Raw genomic sequence first — 20,525 nt, 5'->3', positions numbered from 1 at the left:
TCTACTTCATAAGTTTTAGAGAATATCTTAGAAAAAGAGTGTCATATCTCTAAAATCTCATTTTTTTTTTCCCATTTTGCAAATTCTGTTTGAGATCTCTTTAACTAGTCATGTCTGATAATAACTAAGGATTGCAATTTTGTACCAAATCAAAATGACCAACTTGTGTACCAGTTGTATCAATTTAATCCGTACCAGTTGTAATCGGTTGATAGTACCAAACAAATTATAAAACATTGGTTGGTACATGATATTGAAAGTCTCATACCATGCTAGTATCAATTATGGTACATACTTATTTAATTATTTATTAGATTTTATGTATTGAAATTGAATGCTAAACATTATAACTTTAACTTTTTTGGTTGAGCATTTGAATATTTGCAAGTTTTATTCCCTCTAATTAAAAACCGTTAAATATGATGCGTCACCCGCAAACTCGAAATGCCACTAAAAATTTGAATAAAATTGCGAGTTTTCATATATGTAACTTAAAATTAGTACAAACCGGTATCAACAAATACCATCTGAAAAAAGATGGTACCAAATAGTGTAGGTTGGTACATATTGTATGATTTTGCATATCAATTATAAGTAGTTGGTACACAAAATTAAAGAAAAAAACTTATATCATATGAAGTTCACTTTTAATAACAACTATCAGATAAATTAGATGACAATGTAAAATCAATTAATTTTAAAAAAGTAAATTGAAAAAAGAAATGCAAGGCATAATTGGGTAAAAGAATGAGTGGAGCACCGGAGCTTATTAAACTCTATTATAAGCATTTTTACAGGCTTCTTTTTTATACACGACTTGTCTTTTCTATTCAGAAAAAATGGCTGAATCAATCAGCAACATTAAAAAAAACTGTGAAACCTCAAACTAATTTCCTTGTTTGTTCGTTCTTGAATTTGGTATAATCGGCAAGCAAGCTACCATTCACTTTCTCCTTCATGTTTTCCACCAATCGCTTCAACACCTATATAATCAAACCATTCATTATACCTTTTATTGTTTGCAAGGTACTTTATCTAAACAAAAGAGTGCGTTTGGTGTACAGACAAAATTGTACTGAAGTGGAGGGGTGAGAGTAAGCTGAAGCCAGACCTAGAAATTTTTTCAAGTGACGATACTGTTTAATTGTAAAAAAACGAAGCTTTGGATGCCTTTTTTATTAGTTTATTGCCTATTTGACGTAAGATCTTGTGTATGAGTCTATAAAATAAATAAAAATTAAAATATAATAAACCTAAAAGTAAAAGCTAAAAACTAAGAAAATGATCAAATGAGAACCGACCCACGTCTAGAAAGAGTGCAAGCCAGCTCTACCAAGAGAAACCTGTGTTATTATTCTAGTTTCAAGGAATATAAGTTGCATCCAACAAAATAAGATGACACCTTTCATGAACCTAATTTCTTTTAAACTACAACGAAGGAACGAAGCAGTTGCTCATGCCACCCTATATACCATAGTGGGTCCCCCCTAAGAGAGAGAGAGGCAATTGAAAAAATTGTGAAAGATTTTAGTGTTTTAATTTGACATAATAAGTTTAGTAATTTACTAATTTTGTCTCACTTTCTTGATAGATGAAACAAAAATGACATTTTTGTCTCATTCAATCTTTTTTTGGTTTGATGTCACGTCAAAACGTGAGACAACACGTTTTTTGTTCTGTCTCATCTCATTCTATCTCACGTACCAAACGCAACGCATCTTAAAGGAATGAATTATGCTAAAAGCAAATTGAAGGTCTAACCGTTTGTGCAACATCTCGACGAACATCCTCTGGGATCAAAGAAAGCACCGGAGGTAATTCAAATGTTATGCTCATGGTCAATTGACCTCTAAGTCGACTTAGGTTTCCTTGTCGATAAGGGTACAAAGCCCCTTTGACACCGAGGGTGAATTCAGACGGCTTCAAAACGTCTTCTAGCCCTTGAAGCTCCCACCTTACCTGCATTTGAGCATCCACGGTGGCAAGCTTTTTCATTAAAGTTTCTTTAACAGGAAAGTGAGATCCACAGGATAAAAATCACTTGTTTCAAAATGAGACATCTTATTCATGTCCCAACAATGAAATTAAGATACAGGAGATTTTTATTTATTTTAAATTTATTTAATTCATGTTCATTTTCTCTCTCTACTTGTGTATATTCATATGATTGAGGGATATGAATAAAAAGAGTGATTTTTATCCAGACCTGCGAGCTATATGTGACCAAACAAAACGATAAAAGAGAAGTGGGACCCACAGGTTTATTTAGAGCATGTGTACGGTTAGAAGAAAACAACTCACTATGTCGAGATCAAGAACTTTGGTGACATGGGATGGCACTCCGGTCGGGTAATCGTATCCATTTGATTTACATCTCAATCGTATGTCGATCACCGGATTACAAGTCAAGAAAAGAAATTGTATTGGTAGCATATGTACTCTCCATTCTTCCTGTACAAGATTCACTCACAACATCAAAAAAAAAAAAACAAACAAACAAACGCACTCAGTATATCCTACCTCGAGGTGGGATATGTGTGTGTAGATCTGATCTCTACCTCAAGAGTAGAGCGACTATTTCCATGAAATCCCCCGAATTGTGAAAAGTGTGTGAAAAAAGAGAAAAGGGATATACCTCAAGAGTAGAGCGGCTATTTTCATAAAAACCCCGTTTGTGGAAAGTGTGAAAAAAGAGAGAAGGATATAAGTGGATTCAGGAATAAACATAACAAGGGAAAAGAAGCTACAAACACTTGATCTAACCTAAAGCTATGGTAACTGAACTAACGACTTACTGATCTTATTACTCCTAAAAGAACACTAAATTTAACGCCAAAAAACAACGGAAAAAATGTAGTTTTTATAAGTCATTACCATGATGAAGATTCCATATATGTCACTAACATGCTTCCAGTTCCTATACAAGAATCTAGGTTTTTACCTCGATTGTTATGTCAAATGTTATTTTTATTAATGAAATATATATATATATATATATATATATATCCACGTTATATAAATACATTGGACCGACCCACAAAAGATAATTTTGTAAGTGACTAGTGAAGTGGAGTTTTATAGAGTTTTTTAGTTTGTTGAGTTGACAACAATGTGGTAAAAAAATGTAAAAAAATAGATTCTTATTAGAGCAACTTCAATCATACGTCGAAATAACATTTTTTGTCGTTCTCTAAACTCCACCAGGTCGACAAAATGTTGTTTGTGCGCTTGGATCTCGATAGGAGCACCAACGGATCTTTCACAATTTCCCATAATGTAAGAAGTAAAAAGTGAAAATTCAAAGAAAAAAAGCTCTAACAATTTTTTTTATTTTAAAGATTTCAATTTTAATGATATGATTAAAATATACTAGCCTGTTTTCGTGAAGCCCGTAAGACCATTTTTTACACTTGAAACTTTACAGCAAAATGCTATGAAGAAAAAAGCCGACCCTTCGGGACAAAAACATTGTGAAGGTTTCACAATGTTTTGCTGTGAAGTTTCAAGTGTAAAATTGATGTCATGGATCTCACGAAAATAGGTTCATCACCCGTGAATTCAACCACTACTATCCTATCATTTACTATCTTATCATTTAAAATAAATTTTATATAAAATAATAATAAATTCAACTTTCTCCATTTTTAGGAAAGCCATTGAAGATTATCTAACAAGCTTAGAATTCTCGATAATGGAAAAAATTGGGGAAGTTGAATCCTTGAACCAAATAATCGAAGCAAAATTCAATCAATGGTAGAAGAGACGGATGAAATCACGAACTGATATCAATTTGCAACTCGGATTACCGCTGGCAAGAGATTAATCATAATGAATTTAAGTTTGATGCACAATGAAATTAGGTAGAAATGAATACATACTTCATCGAGTTGTTGGCTTCTACGCTTGTCAGGGACGATTGCTTTGAAAACTCTAGGCTTATCCTCCAAATATTGATCGAACGAAGCCTGTATCAATCACAACAACTTCGATTTACAGATCTGAACACAAAAAATCATCTGAACAAACACACACACACACACACAGATGGAACAGATTATGTCAAAACACACACACAGAGGTGGAACAGATTACGTCAGGCGATTCGTAGAGATATATATCGGTAGCAATTCTGGAAGAGTAGGTTGAAGCATTCGATAATCGGCATTTGAATCTCAATCGAAGTCGTGATTTCGGAGATGATTCTTCGTTGCTTTTCAATGAATTGTGCTTCAGCACTTTCCTCTTTAAATCTCTGGCGATAGTGATATTGGTGGCGGCATGTGTGATTTTTGGTATGCTATGGTGGTGGTGGTGGTGGTTGCATGATCTTAGTACCGGAAGAACTGCCATTGACGATAGAACGATCATCGATGATATAAATGCATTTAGATTTAGGATTGAGAGGGAGAGGCTGACGGTGAAAGGAGGCCCTTCCGAAGATCACACGGCGGCGGCGACGAGAGTTATCTGAAAGGGAATTTTGTAGTTGAGGTGGCAACTTATTAGTGGATGAGGAGCTAACACGACGGTATGTTTGTGTATGGGTATTTTTTTTATCTATTAATAGTTCCATTAATGCAGTTTTTGAATCGCTAAAAAATGAATATTGTTTGACAGAAAAAAAGTCGGTTTCTTAATGATTTTAAAACCTTCTGAATGATTTTGTATCTTAGACCTCTCTTAACCATTTAAAAGAAGAAAACTCAAAATTTAGGGTTATTATAGCTAATTAAATATTAATTAATAACTAAAAAAATAAATAAATATTTAAATATATAAAAATACATACGATACCATAATACAGTAGTTCAGGATTTCTGGTATCAGATGCGAAGTAATTAATGAATTAAGTTGGTTCTGATTAAATTAGTACAACTGATACCTATATTGGTTAGTTTAATTGGGGAGTGATAGATAAATGACTCTTGTTGATAGAGAATTGTATGTGGTAAAAAAGAGCAAGGCTTCCTGAACATGACCATAACGTAAGTTTTATAGCATACAGTTAATCATTGAACCCATCTCATAAATTGCATGAGCTTCTTTCTCAAGATCTTTCATACTCACTCCATTTCTTTGTTTGACGATATGTTTCTCTGTATGCAACAACCCACTTGTTTGCACTTTCGTTAAGTCATGCAAAACGACCTTTGATTTGATTTTCGTTTCTGATGCTCAGTCCTTCTGCAATTTTTTGCTCAAGTTGCATCATAGTAATCTCACTCGTGACCAAAACTTCCGTGCTTTTTGGTTTTTGCCACAAGTAGGTTCTTCACTAATGAATATCTACGTTGATATCAAGACTATATGTTCTTTTGTTTCTCATTTATCGGCTCTTGAGCTTTTTTGTGGGGTTTGGATATTTTCAGGGATAGAAACCTGATTATTATAACAAGAAAAACTTTCATATTATGTCTTAATGGGATAATTTTGAGAGTTATAAGAATGCTAAGAATTAAAAAATATTTTTTTGGAAAATTTGGATCCATAACAGAAAATTGAAAAAACTCGGAGATTTTATAATTTACAAGATAATGAGAGTATTGAAATGAAGAGAAAAATCCATGTGAAAAAAAATATGTTGGACTCTAATTGTAGGAAATTGGAAAATGTGAATGTTGGTATATATATTTTAATTTTTTTTTGGTTAAATTCACTTTTAATAGGTTTTATCCTAAAAAATTACATCCAAAGTTGTCACTTTTATACATCGTTGTTATATATAGGAGCAGACTTGGGATCATGTGAGACCAAAGGTTTTTCGTGAGACCGGTAAGAACAATTCCCAACCCTTGGATTAGATCTACAATCTAAACATTCATAATCATAAAATTGCCACGAGACTTCACAATAAATTGTCACTGTGCAACTTTAGACCATTAGATCATCAGCTTATAAAATTGATCAATGAACATAAATTGGTTTTATGGATCTTACGAAAAACCTTTGGTCTCACATGAAGCCAATCCTATAGAAGCATTTTAAACTTGTAACATTATAGTTCAATCCAAAAGGAAAAAAAGCAAATTGACAATCTTGGTTAGTGTGGTGGAGATTGCCATAGTTGTTTTTTTTTTTATTCACAACCTGATCGGTGGGATTGCTGAATAGATACAATAAATCAATCAAATTTTACACATCGTCGAGTTTTATAAGATTCATTTTTTATTTATGCTCTTAAATACGATCATACAATACAATCATACGTGGAAACAAAATATGTTTCATCGTTTACATTTCACAACAAACTCGGTACGCTTGATCTCGACCTCAAAAAGCTCGATTATAAAAAAGAAACCCGATCCTTTTACGACAAGTAAAATGTTAATCACCAAAAAACACATGCATCATATCATATCATATCATCATTCGCCGATTAACAACGCCTTATTAATGATACCGATTTGACGAATAAATTCATTTCCATTCTCTTATTAACGATTCTCATCAAATTTTGGTCACGTTACGGAATCAACATCGGAATGCTTTTTTTGAGAAGAAAAATGTCGTGTTGTTTAACCGGCATCGTGATGAATGACAAAAGGTGCATTTGAGTTTAGGTAATTAACCAATAAATAGATCTAGGGAAACTTTGGTTATACGACTATGTATGTATGCTAGGCAGAAAAGGGTACCCGAAGAGCCATTCTTTGTGCCAGCCAAGGCCTTTCGGGGTTTGGGTCGATGAAAGAATGCATTAGGAATTGTTCGGCTTCTTCCTTAACTAGTTCTCTCGCCCACGTTACACGTTTATCCGAACCACTCCCTGGCCCGAAGCATCTGCATTGTTTAACAAACATGTCCCCGTTTAGTTAGGTTATGTTCGGCAAATGAGCTGATTTGACTGATAAGCTAGTTGTAGGCTGATAAACTAGATGACAATGTAGTTAGGTTATGTTTGGCAAACTAGATAATTTGACTTATAAGATAGCTGTAGGCTGATAACTAGATGATAATGTAGTTCCGTTATGTTTGGCAAACACTGATTTGACTTATAAGCTAGTTGTAGGCTAATAAACTAGATGACAATGTAGTTAGGTTATGTTTGGCAAACTGGCCAGTAAGCTAGCTGTTAGCTGATGCCTAATAAGCTAGGTTGTTAATTAAGCTAGCTGATAAACTAGTCACTTTTGATAAAAACTAGCTCACAAACTACACGGCAGTATAAAATGACCTAAAAGGACATGTGGAAAAAGTAATTGGAAAAATGTTAGGGGCATAATTGAGAAAAAGCACCTGACCTTATTGAAGTTTCTAAAAGCTAGTTTATGGCTTACCAAACGGGGCTTTTTTATTAAGTTCAAAAAATAAGTTTCTTATGGTTGCGAAAAATGGCTTTAATCAACAAAATCTTATAATAATGATGACTCTTTACGTATAGATACCTGTACTCATAAAAGCAAGCAGATCTCTCGTTCTCGGTTTTGCCCCAGTTATTCCAACCATGGTGTTTGATACACGCATCCATGTACGTGTGTGCAAAAACCACCCTCCCGAAAGGCCCCCATGGCCGCCCAAGATACGAGTATGCTGTCCCTCCGTTGCCAGTTATGACACACCTGCATTGATACAAAGGGTAGTTATTTTGTTGTCGTCGTGAGGAAGCAATGAGTCAAGTTTTATAACCTAGACATAATTTTCAAGAGATTTCAAAACCCACCTCAATAATCCATATTTCAATTTAGATCAAACCAAATTGACCCTGTAAATCCCACTCGAAAGTGAGGTCTTGGGTTGATATGTAGGCAGACCTGATCTCTACCCCGAAAGAGTTGAGAGGTTGGTTCCATGAGAAACCCCTTGACTTGTTTACGAGTGTGAGCAAACAGGTAGAAGGAATAAAGACTAACATACGGTGAACAATTCAAGTTCTAGTTTGCCGACAGAAATCTATGAATGTAGACTATGTTAGTGAAAAAAAAGGGCAATTTCCAATTCCATTATCTAATTGTCAATCTATTGCCATATAGCAAACTAAAGTAGTCCTTTAAACCAAACCAAACCAAACAAAACAAGCACAGTATATCCTACTGGGAGGTAGGTCTCGTCGCCCCGTGTCCCAGGGGGGGGGGGGGGTTGGGGATATGCATGCATATTTAGTCAAAGGTTAAACAAATACCAGTATCAAATACAAATCGAATAACTTAAGACATGGCCAAATGGTAGTTGACTGCATACCTCAGGAATACATAACCAGTAGCCTCTTGAGAAGATTTTCTACTTTGGGCAGTTATGAAACCGGCTGATTTGCAGTGGATGTGACAATGTTCCAGCAAGGCGGTGCTATTCCCGAAAATGAAGTCCACACTTCCCTCAATATAGCAATCTTTTAAATATTGCTTCCCGTAATGCAAATAAAGGGTATCCTGCAAAAAGGTTAAAAGTTCAATATTCCTTTGCTGGATACCAGAATGCCCTAAGTGATGAATAGGGATAGATGAAAAAACACAGATGCTACTCAATCTGAATACAGTGAATATAAGTTATATCTTGGTGTTGGTCAAAGGCAAACGGGAAGACTCCATAACAACAGGAAAATTTGTACCACAAACTAGTTGGTGCATGCTAGAAGTGAGACCAAAGATGCCCTAACGGGCGTGCTTAAGTGGTTGGGGTCCACTTAGGAGATTCTAGAGGTCCTGAGTTTGAACACCACAATTGTGTAGTGGAAAGCAAAGGGCGGAAGACAACGATTTCAATGGAAGGAGGACAGTTTCACCTCTAACGCTTCTTCTTCAATAGAAAATCTATCAATGGCTTCTTTAATCCATTGTTTGTCACCTAATATTGAAGTCATGGTCTACCACTTTAGGGACTTGACACTCTAGGGCGATCTGTACTAGTCTAGCCCCCCTCTCAATACAAGGACAATTTTTGCGTCTAGCCTCCGTTGGAGGGGGAGTGTTAAGAGTCGCGTATCAGCTAAACTTGGACTACTTATCCTCAATATATGTTGGAACCCAAGCTGACTGCCAACAGATATTCATAGCAAGTTACTACTTTTGGTCAGTTTAAGTTAGTTCCTAGCTTCCGTTACCGGCCTATAAGAAAGAATGCCCTTACCTGCCACCCAAGAAATCTGCAATTGTAGAAAGCACAACGATCAGCTGTTACTCTGATAGCCACAGCCTGGCCAGAACCCTGAAAAAAAGGAGTTAGTAAGAACAAAGCCACAGGACTTGAACCCCATAACTGAAATCATGGAAAAAGAAATAACACCTCAGGAGCAGAGTTCTCAAATGTGATATTTTCAGCAATGAAATCCTCCCCTTCAACGATGGTACTACCACACCCAAACGTTCCAGTTCCAATCAATCGTGATGGCTGTGCATATCAATTACATGAACACATTAAAATGGTGCAAATTAGGGAAGCCTTAGGTTCTATCTATAGAACATGATTACTTCGATATTCAATTCACTATTAATGTATATCAGGTAAAACTGCAGCAAATTTGTGCAAGATGCAGATCGAAGTGAATCGACGTAGACTGATGGCACAAAAACGAATTACCGATCACTCATCAACGTAGACGTTTCGGTATACAAATAGAAACATGAAATACGATACGCGAAAGGCTTATCATTAGGGTTTAAGGAAGAATTCCGACCTGATGATGATCAATTTTGTTGGCGGTGTTGTTCCAGGTGATAACAGTGAGTTCGGGGCTCAATCCGGCGAGCGTGATGAGGTTTTTAGTCTTCGGCACGTACACCGGCTGCTTGTAGATCCCCGGAGACAAACGAATCACAGTCCGGCGAGTGTTGGAGAAAGGTACGGTGTCGATTGCCTCTTGCAACGTCCGGTAGTCACCGGTTCCGTCGTGCGCCACCAAAATCACTCTGGCCATGGATCTTCGCCTTACTTCTTGTGAATTATACCGTCTACAGAAAGATTGGAAGATGATCTCGAGAAGAAGCTATGGAATCCAATACTCCATGATATCAGTAGTTCATTGTGGCCCTCGAATCTATCCTTTTGTAACATCGGAGATTTTAATGTTAGCGGTTTAAACGAGTTTTATTGCACTCCCACCTTATTCTATCAGCTGATCATATAGAAATAGGTCTAATCGCCTATTCGGTTTGTTTTCTATTAAGACCCGTAGTTGTACGTAGATTAATAGATAAGTTGTTTTTCGATTGTTATACTGAATAAACAGTCTGAATGTTAGAAACGTTCATTTTAATTGTGTTTTATTTTTGTCTCGATAAAACACAATTTGATAAAAGTGTTGAACAAATCACTTTTTAATTGTAAATTTTTACGGATCAATGATGGATGAGTCGTTGGATCTGCAGTCCATCAATGATCCAGATAACGACCGTTCTAAATTTCTTTACACACGTCAAGAGCTTAGGTTCATTCAACATCAGCCATTTGAGGACACCAAATATTTTCTTGTATATAAACCGGAGTCACTGGCTTTATCTATTTCTTCCTACAACGGAACTCATCCTTTGCAAAACTATGAGTCCACTAGTTTAGATTTTTGTCAAACTGCGGTGATGACGCTTGGTCCGTACACAGGCTATGCTTCGATTTTGAAAGGATCCAAGTTCTTGAAGCTGGCGCAACAACAGTTGGATGGAATTTGTGATGTGGGTTTTGGTGTTGAATGTGGGTAGATGACAGATCCTCCTTCATTAAAGAATCGAAGGGTTGAATACGAAGGGGAAAGGCTGTCGGGGAGGGGTAGTTGGAGGAAATTCAATCGTTGAATACAAATGATATAAGTTTTGTAGCCTAGCGATTCAGCTATGAACTGACCAAATAAGCCCTTACCGAACAGTTAGATATGGTTGTGCAAATAAGTCATATAGCTTATATATTCCATTAAGTTGCAGCCGAACAACCTCTAAGTTAATAAATTATCTTTAAATATTAATCCGTCTGAATAAATTAAGATAAATTATCATTTAATTTTGATTTTTAACAAATAATCTGAACAACAAAAATGACCATTTTAACCTTACGTGTATCTAAGTATTGAATGAAAATAAACTGTTTAATAAATATTTAAAATGACAAAAAAAATTAAAATAATATGAATTCACGGAGTTCACAACATAATATTTAATAACTTAAAATACATTTAAAACATTATCATTTGGTTAAATTTTTTAATTTATTCATGTTGATAAACTATCTTTTTTAATAAGACATGTGATTAAAAAAATTAAAGGACAAGGGTAATTTTAAAACAGTTATAGCTTAATGCATTCAGACAAGATCAACTAACTTTATCATATTAAGCCATCTCTTATCATTATTAAATTCAAACACTTTAATATGACTTAATCAATTAATCAAACCACTCGTTAAGCTTATTAAGTTGTAAACAAGCACCCCACTTATTTAATAAGCTTTTAAGAAAGCTTTATGGAAAAGCCAACTTTTTCCAAACCATATCCTCCCATTTAAAAAAAAACGTTTCTTTTATCTATGAAAAACTCTCGCAAACAAAAAAAAACTAATCTATACAGACTTATTAAAACATACATACAGTTTTATTTATACATGACTTAATGAAAATTTAACCAATAAACCCCTAAATGTCATATATCAGAGGCAGTATAAATACAAACTCTGACATATAAACCAACCAAATGAGATATATGTGGAAATGATGAGTGTTTATCTATTATAATTTTGATATTTATGAAAACTGGTCAGAATTCATTCATTATGATTAACGTTTTAAATCAAAAACAGTCGAGATATTTATGAATCCAGATATTCATCAGATTAGATAGACAGTTAAAATTGATTTCTATAATTTACACTAAAGGGTTTGTATTTGATACTCTCTTCATATAATTATTAGAGTATATTTTTAACAGCAAATTAAATGAAAGTGTAATGGACTTTGTTTGGGATTTTTATTGTACTCACATTTTAAAGTCAATTTCTAAATTAGCTATTCTTTATGCAAATAAGCCGCCCCAGCACAGCAGGCGGGTTGCTTCTTCTGTCGTTGCCGGGGAGCTCTTGGCGAGGAGACCTTAGGATTCTCTTAAAAGAGAGGGGTGCCTTCGGGAACGTGGATACAGGTGGTGCATGGCTGTCGTCTCTTGGGACTGACTTCCAGGCCCGTTCCTGACATTTTATAGGCCCTGGGCGAACCTAAAAACAGGGTCCACTGCAAGAAATAAGGCTTTTAACAACGATTTTTTTGTCGCTAAAAGTCTATTTATGATCAGAATGAGTATATAACAATAACATGTCGTCGCTATAACTTGTGGCGGAAACATGTCTCGCTAAAAGGCGCATCGTCAAAGCTCACTTTTCTTGTAGTGACCCTCGGTAAGTACGAAAACAAATTCAATAAATGTTTTTATTAGTATAAATTTGAGTACAATAAATGTTAATAATTTAATGAGGAAATAAATCTTATTTACCTTTATAATATATAATATAAGAGAGTACTTAAAGTTTACGTACTTCTTATTAGGTAATTTGAAACCAAGAGTATAGAAACTATGGTTGATAAATTTTTATAAAAAGTAATAATTTTTTTAGTTCATAACAAGTGTTATGTGTTATTTTGATATAAAAATATAATTTTATTTTTCTTCTTCTTTTGCTCAACTAAAATAAGATGTTAAGATTAAAAGTTTATGGAACATGACATATATAAGAGACAATACTAAATAAATCTAGTAGAAAAATTTTATTGATTAATCACAAAACCATGAAACATGTCATAAATTATAAGAACAGATTGGTAAAATATTTTATGTGAAGCAAAAGTAGATAACAATTGTCAACAAAAAACAATTAGAACAACATAACCAAATAGCAATAGTCAATAGAATCAGAAATTGATAAAAATATCTAACAAAAATATATAACAATAGCAAGAACATGATCTTAACGTTGAATTGTTGAAGCACGAAAACAGTCAAGCATATAGAGATATGAATAACCAATATCATTGGACATTGTTGAAGATAAAAAAAAATTAGAGAGACAATAAACAATAGTATATAATGAATGACCAATTAATTTTTTTTATTTTATTCTCAAATGTAATTTAGTTGATATATTTTTGGGCCCTTATTATCTATTAAATTCTTTTTGCTTCTTATTATATACTACAATTTTTTGATTTCTTTGATTTATTAAAATGTTTTAGCCTATTATTGTATTTTAAGGGAAAATTTTGGGTCCCTAATATTTTTGGGCCCTGGGCGTACGCCCGTGCCGCCCTCCCCCAAGGACGACCCTGCTGACTTCCCATTGCAAAGCTAGAAATAGATGCTCAGCCTGAAATGTCGTTTTACATATTTTTATAAACCACATTTTCTAGTAAAAAGAAAAGAAAAAAGGTCATTTGCGTAAAAAAAAGTATATATTTACATAAAAAAATATCTAAAAATTGACTTAAAAATATGATTAAAAAGTGAAGTAGTGTTTAAATAATAAAGATGGGCTATTTCAGGCAATTTAACCTAATTTATCTAAGAGAAATTGCATGAAAAAAGTAACGTACTTTAATTTGATTCCTATTTTGAGTAACGTATTTTTACAACTTCTATTTTAGCACATAAGATGTAAAATTTTAAATATTTAAGTACCCAAATAACCGGTTGAAGTATTAACCGATTACCATACTGATGTGACGAATGATATCAGCAAAGATTTCTTACCATCAAAATATATCGTGGTAAACATCTTTTACCTGATAAACGCTTATCGATTAAGAGTTTTATTCCTCACTTGCTGGATAAATTTTTTGATCCCTACTATACCTCTTACCATATAATATATTCTCGGTTCTTGTCATGCTTATCGGTAAGCTGACATCCGGTAAGAGTTTGATAAACGATCTTAATTCAAGTAGGTTTCACAATTCAAAAGGGGTCAGTTTGTTAATTAGATTAATTGTAGGGGGTGAAAATGAAACATTTCATCATTTTAACTTTTAAGGTCGTTGAAGATCTACACAAAAAGCTAACGAGTGGACCCACAAAAAGCGGAAATTAGATAATTAATGGTCCACAATGCACCAAATAACGACGTCGTGTCGCATCCTACCTCGCTCTATATAAGCCCACTACCCTTCGCCGTTGGGTTTCAACCGTAACCAACGACCAACCATGTCGTACTTCCCGAAAGGCCACCACCGTAAAAACGCCGGCAACGATGAAGATGTCGACGATTTCGACGAGTTTGATCCAACTCCGTACGGTGGCGGTTACGATATTAGCCTTACATACGGTCGCCCTCTCCCTCCTTCCGACGAGATATGCTATCCCCCCTCCTCGTCCGGTGGCGGTGGTGGGTCGGGATATGGATCTGGATCTGGATATGGGCGTCGAACGGAGCATGGTTCGGAGTATGGGTCCGGCCATGGGCGCCGTAGCGATCATCATGGGTCGGAATATGGGTCGGAACATGGGCGCCATAGCGAGTCTGGATATGGAGGGAGGACTGAGCATGGATCGGAATATGGGTCTGGGCATCGCCGGAGGAATGAATCCGATGAGTATGGATCAGGGCATGGCGGTGGTGGACGGAAAAGTTATGGGCAGTCTGAGGATGATGATGATCGGAAACCTAGGTATGGCCGGAGAAATGACGACGACGACGATGATGATCGGAGACCTAGGTATGGCCGGCGAAATGACGACGACGATGATGATGATCGGAAACCTAGGTATGGCCGGAGAAATGACGACGACGACGATGATGATCGGAGACCTAGGTATGGCCGGCGAAATGACGACGACGATGATGATGATCGGAAACCTAGGTATGGCCGGCACAATGATGATGATGATGATGGCATTCGTGGTCGGAGGAAATATGTGAGCTATATCCACCTTCTTCTTAACTCTCTATTTAATGATAACCGTGAGATTCATTCACAACCATGCATGTTAAATTGATATATCGTAATTCATACTGTGATTACTCAAACATCGAACTCGAGGCCTGTCTTGTATTTAGGCAAAGTCGTCTGTCATCCCGCCCTTTGCCAACTGAGCTGCATGTCGAATGCATTCTCTCGGTATTGATATATTTCAGTGGTTTTTTTTCGAGAGTAATCTAATGTGGTTTCACAAATAGAATCTGGATTTGTGGTCGTTGAATTTGACATTTTTTAACGTTTGCGTTACATTTTTTCAGGGAGATGATGACGACGACGACGATAGGAGAAGGATGAATCAATATCAGTCTCGCAGACATGACTACGATGAATGAGCATCAACATTCTATAGTGTCGGTTCTCGAGTTCTTTTTTCTGTATACGGGCTTTTAGTACTAAATAAAGACCTTAGCATTAGAGCATTTGGCTCAAGAATGCCAAAAAGGTCTCGGGTTTTATACAACGTGTAAAACCCTGTGAGTATTTTGTTCAAACGTTTGTCTGTTTGTTTCTATATAAAAAAAATCTCAACTTTTCGAGTTAAGGTTGTCTTAATCGACTTCAATTCCCCATAACAGATTGCTCATATGCTTTCGCTTTCCATAGGACGTTATGAAAGTTATCAGTTTAAATCTCGAAAACAGACAGATTAGCTGAATAATCTTCTCAAAAACTGAATTTAATAAACTAATCTCTATTGACCAAAAGAGTACCTTAATGTATAAAAGAACACAAGAAGAGCATGTTTCTTAATTGTCGAAGTCAGTTGAAAGTTCAAAAGTTGCGGATATTTAGTAAAACCACGGATTGGATTGGTCGTCTAGACCATTATCGATGCTATTTTGTTGAGCCATGAACTCACCCGAGCTCGGCATTGTTTTGGCTGCTACGACATTAGCACGAAGAAAAGCAGTTTCCGCTCGAGCTTTTGCTAGTTGGGTTTGGGCTATATGTATCTGTCGATGCAATGACGATATTATTCCGACACACCCGTAAACCGGCTCTTGTATTCTCCATTTGGCCTCGTAATACAACGAATCAACTGCATCCACTCGTAGGTGCATCGGCAATTCCTATATAAAATCACAAACAATCAAATAAAACGATAACAAATATGTTGGAAAACAACGTTTTTCAACAAAAAGAAAAAAAATCATTTTTTTTTCTTGTGGGCCCCATTTAAAAAACCTGTCGATGAAAAACTTTACCATTGTGAATACTCTAAACACGGTCAAAATCGACAAAGGAACAAGATTACATTCAAGATTTATTACCTCGAGCATCTTACCGATGTTGCTGGCACCGTATATTCTATGAACGCAAGTGAATCTTTGCGGGTTATCGGGAGGGAAACAAGGTGCGAAAACACAGTCCGAAGGGCATCTTCGTCTGAAATACTTGCAAACCGCACATCGAGTTGAACTCATCCGGTCAAAATGTGAAATGTTTTACAAGAAATTCAAGAAAAATCTAATGGAAGATTTGATGATGATCTTGAAATATTTATCTCAAAAGTGTTTGAGATTTTGAATTAATATCCAACAACTTAACGGCTAAGTTTTCAAAATTTTGTGTGATAAAAGGAAAGTTATTAAATTATAACGATCCAACGGTTGGATTTAATTTATTTCTAAATAATGGCAATTGTAACGATCCAACGCTTAATTTATTTCTAAAGATTGGCAATTGTAACGATCCAACGGTTAATTTATTTCTAAAGATTGGCAATTGGAAATTGACCTAAATTTGCTAACGAAATTCGAATTTAGAACTTTTATATCACCATCTCATAATTTAGGAAATATGTCCCTCGATGTCCACGAATAGATGGATTCACTTCATCTATTTATTGAGTAAACAAAATAAAATAAAGTTCAGATTGCATGAAACATTAATCGATTACCATGCTGATGTAGCGAGTGATATGATATCCAACTCATATTATTTGCTGAAACATTAACCGGATACCACATCACTAATTTTGACACGGTTAGAAAGTCTCGGACTTTATGCATCTATGCATAGAGTTGAAGTTATAGAATTTCTCATTTCTCACCGGTAATTAAAAGCGTTACGTAAGAAAATTTTCCCAACTACATCATGGAAACATAACGCTAAATGCGAATAAAACGAAGGAAATCTTAACGAAACAAAAAAATGAGGGTGAAGAATGTCGAGGGAAAGCTAGATGAGCTTTTTCCTCTCGAAAAACGTCTTCAAATGCCATATTTGCATAGCGGCCACCGCCAAGCAAACGATGAGGGAGAAGAAACTAAATGTAGCCATCTTCGAATTGGTTGATCTAATGAGGACTTGCATTGATTCCTCCCTACAAAAGAAAGTCAAAGCTTCATTCGGCCTTCGATTTCAGAAGAATTCACGATCGTATGTGTTGGTAGAGTGGCGTATGCTTACCTCTCGCGAAGATAATACATCTCATCGTGGATGGAGGCGATGGTATCAAACAATTTCTTCAAGTCAATTTCCATCATCTATCAAAAGAAATAGGAACAAGATATGTAGTGCTCAATTCAACCTCTGTGCGAGATATATTGGGTCTGTTTGCTTTGTAAAGAGAAGATGCTTGAAACTATAATTATAATGAAAAAGTTAGCTAAGAGTGTCAGAATCACATATCAGTTATACATGGTCCATCAAACCTTTACACACACACACACACACACATATATATATATATATATGTTTAGATAGATTCAAAGGGGTTCCACATATCATAACATGGTAGCAGAGTTGGCGTCTAGTATCACCTAGAGATTCAACACGCTCTTTTGCCTACATTTGATAGACTCTATATATGTCGCAACCTCCCCTCACTTAGGTTGATAGACTCTTCAATTTAAGAAAACATCTGTGAGTCTAGGGAAAGTTCAAACGAGAACCATAAATATTTTGAATTTTTGAGAATTCCAAACCAACTATTTCAGGTATTATTAATGATAAATAGCCATGAATAATCATGAATATCATGCATTTTCATTATAAATAATTTTCATCATAAGTATTTATAATGACATTCATAATGAATAGCATGAATAGTTGGTTCTCAAGTTCACAAAATATTTAAGGTTCTCATTTGAACCTCGACCTACAAGTCTATAAGCATAAGTAAGGTAACTATTCTGAAATTACCAAGACCCAAATAGCATGAGCTCGATAGTTGGTTCTTGATAAAACATAAATAACGCAAGAACAAATGAACTATGGTTCTATATCGAGATTCAAAGCGGAATAACTAAACCACTAAAAGTACTGTGAACAATAATCAACCCAATAAAGCATAATTAGCAAAGCAAAACTGACCTCAAGTTGTCCTCTTTTAGCTACTTTGGACCAGTCCTTCGCAGCCAGGCCCGATCTCCATTCAAACTCAACGGTCATTGTTGTAGGCGGATTTTGTTTAGCAACCCAGAAACAGGCCATATAATCTCCATCCTCATTTGCGGTAAATGCAAAATTACCAACATCCTTTTGATCTGCATAGTGACAATTGTGCCCGAGTGGTGACGTTATCTGCATTCGACCACATCACAAAAAACCGACTTCGATCTGTCAAACCCGATAACTACATTGAATACAGATGAAAAATAAAATAATACCAGTCTCATGTTTCATTGATCCAATTCAATAGCCACACATAGGTCATAAACAAGTTCTTGAACGGTAGCCGGTGGTGGGTGGTGGTGGGTGGTGGCGACCATTAAAACAAATACCATATTAGGGTTATACTTATATCATATGAAGGTATATTAGTAGTTTTTTAGTTTCTTTCTCATCCTTGTCCCAAATACAAAAAAAAAGCCTTTTTTGTCCCACCCAATCCCAGTCCTTGTCCCTGTCCCATGTCGCGCCAAACGTGGGATGGCGAGTTTTTGTCTTGTCTCATGTCGCTCCAAACGTGGGACAGTGAGTTTTTGTCTTGTCCCATGTCGCATCAACGTGGGATTGTAAGTTGTTTTGTCATGTCCTGTCCTGTCCCATGTACCAAACGTAGCCTAAGTACATATTGCAAGTTTCCAAACTTAAATTTATGCTAATGTGGTGGATAAGATATGTTAAGAGTCCCACATCGGCTAGACTTAAACTTATTCTCCATATATATATATATTCGAACCTCCACTCTGCAAAAGCACTTCTTGAGAGTAATCTAATGGGGTTCCGGATATCCTCACGTGGTATCAAAGCTGATGTTTACCGTTCTAGGGACTTGACACTCTTGGACAATATGTGAAAGGCTACACTCTATTGGATGGTGCATGTTAGAGTTTCACATCGACATGTTGGAACCTCCATTCTTTCATATATTCTCACAAGATTAGCATAGAAGCTAAGATGTAAATAAACAGTCTTTGTCAATATGTCAAAAGGGAAAATGCATTTCTGGTTCAGAGGATCTCCTCTAAATTCAAAAGCAAGTGTAGAACAGACCCTAAAATTTACTAAAACAACATTACAAAGGGGTGTCTGGATGTGCCAAAAACTTTCTAATAATCACTGTATTGCCAGTTTGCAACTAACGATCTTAATTTTGATTTTGATCATAAAATTCAATTCAATAAAACGCACATCCAAACACGCCCTAAATCAATGCGAATTACCTAATCATCTGCGATTGCAATAATCAACATCGGAAATTAGGGAGGTGTTGGGGGCTGACCCTGACGGTGATGCGATGGCTATCAGGCAAAGGATAGTCTTCATTAGGATTGATGATGCTGTACTTTCCAACAGATAGCGAATTCGATTGAATATCTTCCGTTATGCATTTCGTGGCTCCTGTTTTGATATCGAACCGCATTCCCTTCACCATGGGTGTAGGAACGAACCCTAATATCACAACAACGATCGCTAATACGCTTATCGATCTCCACATTTTAGAATTTGGGGAAAGAAGAACCCTAGAAATTGGGAAAATTATGGAGTGACTCTGATCGGGAGCTCTCTGCATACACGGATCAGTTGGTTACTGTTCTCTTGCTCTCTCTTAACGACAAGTAACCGAACTGAGTCCTCAACGGTGTCGTTTAATGCTAAATTAGTACAACCAAAATAGTACAAGTAAACAATAATTTCCTCTTATATGGATTTGCATAAAATAGTACGAGCATGTATGCAATTTCTTTTTATTATTAATCTGGATATCCAATTTAATATATGAGTCGATTAATCTTAGGGCGATCATCTGTTTTGCAGATAGCTCGAAGTCACCGTATTTGAACCTCCCTGACCACAAAAGGATTTTTATTTCTCTTTGGATTTGAACCTAAGAACTCCTGTTACTTTTGATCTTTGGAGTCAAACTTAAACCAATCAGACACCACCTTTGTGGTTGCATGTATGCAATTTTCATTCTGATATGAAGTAGAGATGCATCAAAAAAACACAAAGTCCAACGTTTGCCCGAAAAAGCCCGGGGCTTAGGCCCAAACCCAAAAAATTCCAAGACATGTGGATCTTCAATATGAAGTATGTACCATCCAAATTACACATAAATAACAACCAAAATAACTTATATAAACATCTCATTTTAAATATAAAAAATCTAAAATATAATTAGTATAATCATTGAGTTTTAACAAAATACTTAATTATTATCTTTATAAAATGTTATATTATTAAACCAAAATAAATT

At 35.6% G+C, this 20,525-nt stretch overlaps 5 protein-coding genes across 7 annotated transcripts; 1 reads left to right on the top strand and 4 right to left on the bottom strand.

The window, feature by feature from the left end:
- Positions 1–735: 735 nt before the first annotated feature.
- LOC112515335 lies at positions 736–4,470 on the bottom strand. 3 transcript variants are annotated; one of them, XM_025122090.1, is made up of 6 exons: positions 4,093–4,470; positions 3,879–3,965; positions 2,636–2,668; positions 2,302–2,451; positions 1,762–1,959; positions 736–983 (listed from the first exon to the last, which is right to left on the bottom strand). In XM_025122090.1, the coding sequence occupies exons 1-6, from the start codon at positions 4,366–4,368 to the stop codon at positions 882–884; spliced, it is 846 nt and encodes a 281-aa protein (XP_024977858.1). In that variant the 5' UTR covers positions 4,369–4,470; the 3' UTR covers positions 736–881. The 3 variants fall into 3 exon arrangements, with proteins under 3 accessions (XP_024977858.1, XP_024977859.1, XP_024977860.1); XM_025122091.1 differs by lacking the exon at positions 2,636–2,668; XM_025122092.1 differs by lacking the exons at positions 2,302–2,451; positions 2,636–2,668.
- A 1,689-nt stretch (positions 4,471–6,159) lies between these two features.
- Positions 6,160–9,955, bottom strand: LOC112515428 (pectinesterase 31-like). The gene is made up of 6 exons (XM_025122245.1): positions 9,611–9,955; positions 9,220–9,324; positions 9,064–9,141; positions 8,179–8,366; positions 7,386–7,559; positions 6,160–6,780 (listed from the first exon to the last, which is right to left on the bottom strand). Exons 1-6 carry the CDS (start codon positions 9,848–9,850, stop codon positions 6,618–6,620), a joined length of 948 nt encoding a protein of 315 aa, XP_024978013.1. The 5' UTR covers positions 9,851–9,955; the 3' UTR covers positions 6,160–6,617.
- Positions 9,956–14,102: 4,147 nt separating this feature from the next.
- LOC112515650 (uncharacterized protein At5g39570) lies at positions 14,103–15,210 on the top strand. The gene is made up of 2 exons (XM_025122557.1): positions 14,103–14,813; positions 15,136–15,210. Exons 1-2 carry the CDS (start codon positions 14,103–14,105, stop codon positions 15,208–15,210), a joined length of 786 nt encoding a protein of 261 aa, XP_024978325.1.
- A 456-nt stretch (positions 15,211–15,666) lies between these two features.
- LOC112515649 (LOB domain-containing protein 24-like) lies at positions 15,667–16,302 on the bottom strand. Its single transcript, XM_025122556.1, has 2 exons — positions 16,150–16,302; positions 15,667–15,948 (listed from the first exon to the last, which is right to left on the bottom strand). The coding sequence occupies exons 1-2, from the start codon at positions 16,300–16,302 to the stop codon at positions 15,667–15,669; spliced, it is 435 nt and encodes a 144-aa protein (XP_024978324.1).
- Positions 16,303–16,973: 671 nt separating this feature from the next.
- LOC112515952 (transmembrane emp24 domain-containing protein p24delta8-like) lies at positions 16,974–19,842 on the bottom strand. Its single transcript, XM_025122937.1, has 4 exons — positions 19,551–19,842; positions 18,197–18,406; positions 17,291–17,367; positions 16,974–17,204 (listed from the first exon to the last, which is right to left on the bottom strand). Exons 1-4 carry the CDS (start codon positions 19,839–19,841, stop codon positions 17,060–17,062), a joined length of 723 nt encoding a protein of 240 aa, XP_024978705.1. The 5' UTR covers position 19,842; the 3' UTR covers positions 16,974–17,059.
- Between the last annotated feature and the right edge of the window lie 683 nt (positions 19,843–20,525).

The sequence above is a fragment of the Cynara cardunculus genome (assembly GCF_001531365.2).
Source record: "Cynara cardunculus var. scolymus isolate 2C chromosome LG 7, CcrdV1, whole genome shotgun sequence".
In the NCBI taxonomy this organism is placed as follows: domain Eukaryota; kingdom Viridiplantae; phylum Streptophyta; class Magnoliopsida; order Asterales; family Asteraceae; genus Cynara; species Cynara cardunculus.
Note: the sequence above shows the minus strand (reverse complement) of the source record. Positions and strands in the feature narration are given on the sequence as shown.

What these genes read in the sequence shown, in the direction of transcription:
- LOC112515335 (XM_025122090.1), bottom strand. Translation starts at nt 4,368, where the DNA reads ATGATCGTTCTATCGTCAATGGCAGTTCTTCCGGTACTAAGATCATGC. An exon ending in ATCTCTACGAATCGCCTGAC is followed by an intron (nt 3,966 to 4,092) that starts GTAATCTGTTCC and finishes TGATTGATACAG; the next exon opens with GCTTCGTTCGATCAATATTT. An exon ending in GTCGAGATGTTGCACAAACG is followed by an intron (nt 984 to 1,761) that starts GTTAGACCTTCA and finishes TTGATTATATAG; the next exon opens with GTGTTGAAGCGATTGGTGGA.
- LOC112515428 (XM_025122245.1), bottom strand. Translation starts at nt 9,850, where the DNA reads ATGGCCAGAGTGATTTTGGTGGCGCACGACGGAACCGGTGACTACCGG. An exon ending in GCAGATTTCTTGGGTGGCAG is followed by an intron (nt 8,367 to 9,063) that starts GTAAGGGCATTC and finishes ACCTTTTTGCAG; the next exon opens with GATACCCTTTATTTGCATTA. An exon ending in ACTGGTTATGTATTCCTGAG is followed by an intron (nt 7,560 to 8,178) that starts GTATGCAGTCAA and finishes GTATCAATGCAG; the next exon opens with GTGTGTCATAACTGGCAACG.
- LOC112515650 (XM_025122557.1), top strand. Translation starts at nt 14,103, where the DNA reads ATGTCGTACTTCCCGAAAGGCCACCACCGTAAAAACGCCGGCAACGAT. An exon ending in TTCGTGGTCGGAGGAAATAT is followed by an intron (nt 14,814 to 15,135) that starts GTGAGCTATATC and finishes ACATTTTTTCAG; the next exon opens with GGAGATGATGACGACGACGA.
- LOC112515649 (XM_025122556.1), bottom strand. Translation starts at nt 16,302, where the DNA reads ATGAGTTCAACTCGATGTGCGGTTTGCAAGTATTTCAGACGAAGATGC. An exon ending in ACATCGGTAAGATGCTCGAG is followed by an intron (nt 15,949 to 16,149) that starts GTAATAAATCTT and finishes GATTTTATATAG; the next exon opens with GAATTGCCGATGCACCTACG.
- LOC112515952 (XM_025122937.1), bottom strand. Translation starts at nt 19,841, where the DNA reads ATGCAGAGAGCTCCCGATCAGAGTCACTCCATAATTTTCCCAATTTCT. An exon ending in CTAAAAGAGGACAACTTGAG is followed by an intron (nt 17,368 to 18,196) that starts GTCAGTTTTGCT and finishes TTCTTTTGATAG; the next exon opens with ATGATGGAAATTGACTTGAA. An exon ending in ATGTATTATCTTCGCGAGAG is followed by an intron (nt 17,205 to 17,290) that starts GTAAGCATACGC and finishes TTTCTTTTGTAG; the next exon opens with GGAGGAATCAATGCAAGTCC.